General features: G+C 37.4%; 1 protein-coding gene across 8 annotated transcripts in view; it reads left to right on the forward strand.

The window, feature by feature from the left end:
- Positions 1 to 5,206, forward strand: part of gramd1a (GRAM domain containing 1A) — a 31,046-nt gene extending 25,840 nt beyond the window's left edge. For all 8 annotated transcript variants that reach the window (XM_077214916.1, XM_077214918.1, XM_077214924.1 and 5 more), the window contains 7 exons: positions 1,182 to 1,324; positions 1,412 to 1,515; positions 1,593 to 1,820; positions 2,501 to 2,582; positions 3,627 to 3,734; positions 3,812 to 3,932; positions 4,278 to 5,206. In XM_077214916.1, coding sequence (XP_077071031.1) covers positions 1,182 to 1,324; positions 1,412 to 1,515; positions 1,593 to 1,820; positions 2,501 to 2,582; positions 3,627 to 3,734; positions 3,812 to 3,932; positions 4,278 to 4,373 — 882 coding nt within the window. In that variant the 3' untranslated portion in view covers positions 4,374 to 5,206. The remainder of the gene's footprint in view (positions 1 to 1,181; positions 1,325 to 1,411; positions 1,516 to 1,592; positions 1,821 to 2,500; positions 2,583 to 3,626; positions 3,735 to 3,811; positions 3,933 to 4,277) is intronic.
- Positions 5,207 to 8,349: the final 3,143 nt, after the last annotated feature.

An 8,349-nucleotide genomic window follows, 5' to 3' on the forward strand; every position in this document is an offset into this window, starting at 1 on the left:
ATGGAAGTCTACACACTAAGGCATTGCACTAAAATACGTATTAAAATACACACTTATATCTGCAATATTTAAACATTATGGTCTGGTTTTACAGACAGGGCTTAAATTAAGCCAGGATTAGGCCTTAGTTCATTTAAGTAACTTTTATTAATATGCTTTAGAAAAAATTGCATCTTGAGACAAAACAATGGCACTGACATGTTTTAAGATATTTCAGTGCAAGTTACTCTCAGTTAAAACAGCTCAAACATGCATTTTAGTCTGGGGCTAGGCTTAAGCCTTGTCTGTGAAACTGGGGGTAAGTATGTTAACATCAGACTAAAATTGCTTTCTAAAGTTGTGCAGTTATATTTCATATACAAATCTTGTCATGACCATGTAAACCTGATAAATCTGGTAACTCTCATGATTTGCGCAAAGATACAAGAAAAAGATAAAACATTCATGTTTTTTAAAGAAACACAGGTTTGCTGTGCTTGTTTGTGGTTCTGCAGAATTAGTTAAAAAAATGTGATTATATATCAAAATTACTATAAATAATGATGATAAAAATAATAACAGTTGTACTATTGTAATAATGCAATTTCACTGTAAAAAAAGTGTATTTAAGAAAATACAACATTAATATTTATTTAAACATTTTTCATGTAAGTGTATTACTTTAAAATTAAAATACTAATATTTGTGCCTGTCTTCATTTATTCATTTTCAAACATTAAACCATCAAGTTTTTTATTTTGATGGAAAATCCCAGAAAGAGCCCCCTTTTTTTTGTTATTTAAATCATAGCATTTGTGATTTGATAATCGCTCTAAGCCATATCTCGGTTGCGGTTTTATTTCAATGAATTGTTCAGCCCTAGTTAATATTTGTTAATGTTGTGCCCTATTCACATGGTTTACTTATAACTAGAAGTTCATCCATCTAGAACCATAAACCCACCACTAAAACGATTCATCCACCTTTTCAGCTCATGCACACAAACATAAATGCAAAAGAAAAAAACAAGCTTCATATTGCTGCTTTCTAATATTCCCAAATGTTAAAGACTTCCTTTGAAAGTGCATTAATGTAAACAAAGTTTTTCTTTTTACAAATAGAGGGACAACAGAAAATTTCCTTTAATGATGGGTTTAAGCAGATGGTAATGTCAGTTTGGTGCATTTTGTCATGTTGCGCAGACTCTCCACAAGAGCAGCTCCCGGGGGGAGTGTCATGTGGTGGACTCAGAGGTCATAACCTCTGGCATCCCCTACCAGGACTACTTCTACACTGTACACAGATACTGCCTCACTTCTGTCAGCAAGGACAAGAGCCGCCTCAGGTAGAACTTCCTGGCCATTGTAAGGCATGTATTGTTATGCTTCAAATGTAAACACCGCTGAGGGACCCATTGTGTGTGTGTCTGCAGGGTCTCGTCTAACATCTGCTACAGGAAGCAACCGTGGAGTCTTGTGAAAGCTCTGATAGAGAAGAACACTTGGAGCGGCATTGAAGAGTATTACAGACACATGGGTAAGCAGGTTTTCATCTCAGTGTCAACCTTTAATGCAGCTTTGGTGCTAAACATTATCCCCTGCATTCATTGTCAGAGACAGAGGTGTGTAAGTTGGAGACGCTGTTACAGTCGGAGGTTTCCGTGGTGAGCTCTGGGGAAGTGCCTTCCGCGGACTCTGCCAAGACGCCCCCCGGCCTGCGCAGACGCAAACGCAACTGTCCGAGACGAGCAGGAGAGCGGGAGAGAGAAAGGGATGGAGCGGGAGGAGGCGGGGAGCGGGGCGACCGAGGAATTGGAGATGATCGCGAAAGGAGAGAAGCTGGTGAGTGAGTCGACAGAGGAGCATGAGCTGAATTTCATCAAGTCTGGTCTGAGTCCATGTAAAACACATTGACATCTAGTGGTGGAATGTGGAATTGCTTTTACTGGATTTACTGTCATTTTTTAAATGTAATGAAATAAACCTCATATTTTAAATAATAATAATTAATAATTCGAGTTATTTTTTTAATAAAGACAACGTAATATTAATTCATTCATTTTACTGTTGCTCTTTAAAACAATTTGTTTATTATTATTATTATTAAATACTGTACATCACTTAATATCGCGAGCAATATCTCTGTATAGATTTGTTTATTTATGTAATTTAATTAAATAAAACTAGTTTTTTGAATAATAATATTTAAATATTTTAGAACAGTATAAGATTAACATATGTTTATGCTTTTACTGGAATAAACAAGGATGTGAGTTTTCCGTATTTTCCAACCTAAATGAACCACATGTATTGTATAAATCCGAAATAAAATAATCAGAATAAAAAAAATATAAACTTAATATTATAAATATTTTCCTCTAAAATAACAGGAAAATATTCCTAACATAAATAATTGTATCATTTAATAAAATATAAATAATAATTAATTAAGAATTCAGGTTTTCCTTCTTTGTTGTAGCTGATCACATGCCTGCTTAATGAGTTATTTTGCTGTTCTCCAGGAGCTCAATATGTGAAATTGGGAGAGAGGTGGCGAGGCAACAACAGCAGCATCTCCACCATTCTGCTCATTGTGAGCTTCATGTGAGTGTTTTTATCTTTGGCCATCTGTAAAGATTATGCCTGTGTGCATTTGTGTAATGTCAGCGTTAATGTGAGCTGCTGATGTCATCAAACTCCCTTTAGATGAACAAAATTAAATCTGAGCTCATTGAGGCCGACAGGTTGTCATCACTGCAGTCAGTGGCAGCGTCTTTTCTGGTCATGAAAACTTTAAGCTCGGCTCTGATTTCTGAAGATTTGAATGTACCATATTAACTAACACGGTGGACAACACGTTTAGGTGATGTTTATTTTTAGGACAATGAAAGATCTGTCATATTTTACTCATTCTCATGTCATTTGAAACACATTTTCGTCCGTGTAACACAAAAAGACATGTTTAGCAGAATTGTTTTGCTGCATTTTTCCATACAATTCAAGCGGATAGGGACTAGGGGTTTAAAGCTCATTATTCAGTAAATAATAACTTAATCGAGTATATTTTTCACAGAAAGCTATCATACGGCTTTGGAAAACTTTGAACATAGCATACAAGTCATGTAGACAACTTTAATGGTCATTTTTAGTGCTTAACAGCTCCAGTCCCCATCCACTTTCATTGTATAAAAAGAGCAGCCTGGACATGCTGCTAAATATTTCCTTTTGTGTTCCACTAAAGAAAAAATCAATGTGACATGAGGGTGAGTATATGGTATTAGAAATAATATTGGAGTAAACTGTCCCTATTAACACACTTTTCCGTGCATAGTAATATTACTCCCCGTTTATAACACCACCAACATCACCTAAGGAGTGTCTCTCTCTCTCTCTCTCTCTCTCTCTCTCTCTCTTTTCTCTCTCTCTCTCTCTCCGTCTCTTTCCATTTCTGTTCCTCCTTCTTTTGCATACTAATATCTCTCTTTGCTGTTCTTGTCTTTCTCGTCTCGCTTTCCTCGCTTCCTCCTGCGTATAGGATCTGTGTCAGGTAGAGCCTCTGTCTTTGTGCTTCAAGGAAAACACACATATTTTTCATGACACAAAATGAGTACAGATGACTATATTTAAATCTCTTCTGTCTTCCTCCAGTCTGGTGGTTCTGGTGGCTCTGAACATGATGCTGTTCTACAAACTCTGGGCGCTTGAGCGGGCTGCACACACGCTCGAGACCTGGCACTCGTACTCTTTAACTGACAGGTATATTAAAACTAACCGAGTGGCTTACACGCATAGTGCTTCTTGGCATGCTGATTCGGGAATCTCTCTGTCCGCAGCCCTCTGCCCCAGTCAGCAGGAGAGTGGGCGCAGGTCCTGCAGCTCCAGAGGCAGTTCCACCAGGCCCAGTTTAACAAATGGCAGCAGATTCTACAGTCTTCTGTCACACTTATAGATCAGGTGTGTTCCTGAGCTCAACTTAAACTTAAGATGTTCAGCTCTTCATCAGGCATTCGAAATGGAACCGGGGTCTCTGGTGTGGGAGGCAGGCGTGCTAACAAGGAGGCTAAAGACTGCAGCCTCTAGCATCGGCTGCTAGCGTGCCTCTTGATGCCAAAGCAGTGAGGTTTCAGCGCACAGCTCTTACTGGCCTACGTTACACAGGCTGGGACAAAAAAAACAGTTTAAGCTTAGGATATTAGGTTTTCTTTATGATAAATAATGTACAAATAAGACAAGAGGCATTTATTATGAAAGTAAAAAGGGTTGATTTTAATTTCAAATGGTTTCCCCTCTCTAATGTAGATGAAACAGTCTCTGGAGAAGCTCCACGGAGGAATGATCACACCAGAAGTGCAGCAGGAGTCTGATCCAGCACCAGACACACTGACGGATCAGTGAAGAGCATAAGGTAGCCCCTTCACACAACCGTTTACTGACTCTGGGCCCTGTGACGTAAATCATGGACAGGAGACGGTGCTCTACTCAGTGACATCAACGTTGGGATTGATATGGGTAGCTTTTAGGTTACCCAAGTGCCCCAGCAGCAGCTACAGGACTACAAACTAACTCAACTCTTCTATCATTCTGATTCTGAACACCATGAACTCTGGGACCGAAGCAATAACACACACGTACGGGAGCGTCTGTGACTTTCAGCTGTGCTGCATCTTGAGCCGTTTTGGTCCGTACGGAGTGTCTGAGGAAGCTCGTAGAGCTTGTAGAAAACTAAAATTCATCTTGGACCCTTTTTTTATTAAAAAAAAAAAAGAGTTTTTTTGAGAGATGCGTTTGAGATTTCAAAGAGGGAAGTGTCTTTCTCTTCTTTAGGAGGTTTGAATACAACCTCCAGTCTGCTCCGCAAGACCTCTCAACCTGTCTTTTCACAACAAACGTATTTTTTCATGGATTTCTTTTTTTCTTTTCATTTTTCAAACGTACAGTTTTCATGGAAGATAAATTTCATTTTCTCTTCTGTTTTGTTATTGTTTTGATGTTTTCAGAGCTGTTACTGAAACTTGTTGAAAGTGTGTCAGACCATTACAGTATTTATTTAAGACTTGAATTACAGTCCAACATCATTGTGTTTCTGCTCAAACGAGGACCAATGTAGAAATGGGTGGAACGAGTGGTATGAATATGAATTTCCATTTTGGCAATAATCACGTGGAAAAATCGTAATGACAATTAGAAGTTAATGTAAAAGTAAAATGTGCAGCTGTTAAGATAGAGAATCAGAGTGACGATTGTTTTTACACACTGTTACAATTTTAACCATTGCTTCTTTCTCCCTAATGTTTCAGTCATTATTTTTGTTTTAAATCCCTGTGTGTTTATAACTTAGGGGTGAGAGGAGCTCTTTCATGTAGTCGAGGTGTCGGGAAACTTGTAGAGTTCACTGGAATCAAACTTGAACATTTCAGAGTTACTGTTAGCTTGAGCAGCTGAACACACACACACACACACACAGATTGGAGGACTTCAGTCGTTCCTGGGACTAGACGTTTAGGACCAAGCTGAACTCAAGGTCAGGAAGAGTATGTGATGTACATTTCACTCAACACTGTGGGCGAATCTCACATTGAACATGTCCACGTGTTTCACCTCAAAATCAAAAGAAAAAAAGAAGCATATATATATATATATATATATATGTATATATACACACACATACAGATATATATAGTCGTATATTTGCATTGTTACAATTTCCTGACAATTAAGCATCCCTCAATTACTGTGAAATGAAAATCATCCTGTCCAGACTATTTTCATTTTTAGTTAATCTTTTTTCATTTATGAATTATTTTCTAAATGAAAATAAGCATAATTTAAAAGCAGTAAAAACAAATACTGTCAAGTGGTATAAATGACAATAATGTATAAATATATTAATTATCTTAGGTAATTGGACATTATGAAATTGTCACAATGCAAAATATATATTTTTTTCTATTGACTTTAATGTGAAATTCTTGACATGCTTGGTGAATTCACCTAAGTTGATTTTTGTTTTTGTTTTCTCCGTTTTATGTTTGATTATTTCATTTGGACGGCCTGTTACTGATGATTTTTTTGTCCTGCCCTTCAGCCTCAGTGATCTCTGAGTGTTATCAGAGTGTCTGTCTGTATGTCTGTCTGCGGGCGCTGCTGTGCAAAGCCCGCAGTGATGAAAGCATGTGCTATTTATTCGGGTCAGGGAGGAAGAGAGCGAAGGTGGGATGTATTGTATAGACACGATTGTAAAGATGACTTGTGACGGTCAGAAATGCATAATAAATATCCCAAAAAAAGTGAAAATTTGTGTGTATTACTAATTGGAATATAATTTTCTTTTACCTGTGTGTATACACACATATACACAAACACGCACACTTATGTTTGTGGTCAGTAAATGTATATGAAAGATCTAATGCTCACCAAGACTGGATTTATTTATTTAGATAAAAACAGTCAATTTAATAATATTAATACAAAAGTTACAAAATGGCTGATTTCTATTTTAATCCAATTTATTCTTTGATTTTTCGCAAGATCCTTTAGAAATCATTCTAAATATGCTGATTTGGTGCTTATTATCAATGTTTAAAATGGTGGAAACTATCGTTTTTTTCCCCCAGGATTTTTTGACTTTCAAAATATAAATGTCAAAAGAACAGCATGTATTTGAAGTAGAAATCTTTTGAAGTGTTAAAAACATTCTTGACCCCAAACAGGAGACATTCAGAAAAAGAGATGTATGAGAAAAGAAAAGGAAAAGACCAGCTGTATTTTTTACATGTATTTTATTTCATACTATCATGTCTTGTCATCATTTGTTTGGCAAGCAACATTTTCACTTCAACATGAAATGCATCCTGGAAGTGTGAAGTCATTGTGTGCGTATACTGTACAGACTCCCACAGAGATGTAGACATTGTCAGATAGTGACATCCAAGTGCTAGTATGATACCATCCATGTTTTAGTACTCAGCACTAAAACCAGCTGTGGTCTTGTTAATGTTTTGCGCGTTTATGACGGTGTTCATAAAAGTGCATTTCAAATCATGGAGTAGAATGCATCTACCAATTTAACAACCTACGAATGAAAGATATAGAAGTAAGAAAGCCAGAGCTAAAAAGTCTCAAGAATGTTCATTCATGCATAAAAGGCAGTGAGACTTAGGCAGTGTAGTGCTGCCCTCTGTAGTGACCACCCAAAATTGGCTACTAGAGGGAGAGGAAAGACTGGAAGTTTTTTTTCTTCTTTTTTTCGCACTTGTGAATAAATACATCTGATTCCTGCTTTCCCAATCCGTTTTCTTTCGAAATCATCGTGCATTAAGAGCCAGAGACTTGCGTATCCATCCTTTCTGAGTCACTCTCAATCGCTTTCATGCAGCCCTTGATTATATTGTCAGCAAAGACAAAACGAAAAGCGGAGGGATGATCAGGTCAACATTTGAAATGATTAATAGCACAGATCCTCTACTACGGCACATTCTTAATATATTTAATGATCACGTTAGTTTCGGTAGCTGATCTAGACTATGAAATTTTAGACAACAATGTACTTCACGTCTATGATTATAACATATATGTGACATTCATTTGCCTTGCATTTATTTCTTTTAAGAGAACGATTTGAATAGCTTTATATGCTACTGGCAATGTCTGCTTTTCACCATGAACGGATATTTTGTGCTTTATGTTGCTGAATATATTCACTGTTTCACACCAAGACAGTAAAGACTAAATACAGAGAGCTGGTTTGTAAATGAAAAGGACAATTTAAATATACACTATGTAACTTTTTTGTTCAAAATTAACAACATTTAAATAAGTCACATCATCAGTACTTCTTCCAAGACATCTTACCCTAAATCACTATACTTAATCTCTTCGTCCCATGAAAAGGACAGGGTTTTTGACCTATGCTGGGACCTGCCACCTGGGGGCGATTGAAACGTTTTGGCTTTACTTTTCAGGACTTGTGCAGCACACTTGGTGTAAACAGGGCCTAAGCTCAACCTTAACAAATGCCCAGCCCAGCCCAACCCCATCACTAAACCTGCTATCATCACCACCCCAACACCAGTCTAATGCCGCGTCCCAATTCAGAGGCCGCATCCTTCGAAGACAGATTGCGTCACCGCTGCGTGACGAAGGCTCCTTCAGATGCCTCTTGCGTTTCCCGTGAAATGAAGGATACAACAGATGGATCCTTCGTGGCCTTGCCTACCCCAGAATTCATTGCACACCAGTGAGGACAGGAGGTTTTTTTTTGTTTTTTTTGGAGAAATTGACGAATTACACTTTTAAACGTAAGTATTGGGTTTCAACTTGCTCAAATATCCAATTATACAAATGTAAAAAATAACTTTAAAGTGGTTCAAAT

The sequence above is a fragment of the Siphateles boraxobius genome, unplaced genomic scaffold (genome assembly GCF_051911475.1).
Source record: "Siphateles boraxobius isolate OS27281-9 unplaced genomic scaffold, OSU_SipBor_1 68, whole genome shotgun sequence".
Classification (NCBI taxonomy): domain Eukaryota; kingdom Metazoa; phylum Chordata; class Actinopteri; order Cypriniformes; family Leuciscidae; genus Siphateles; species Siphateles boraxobius.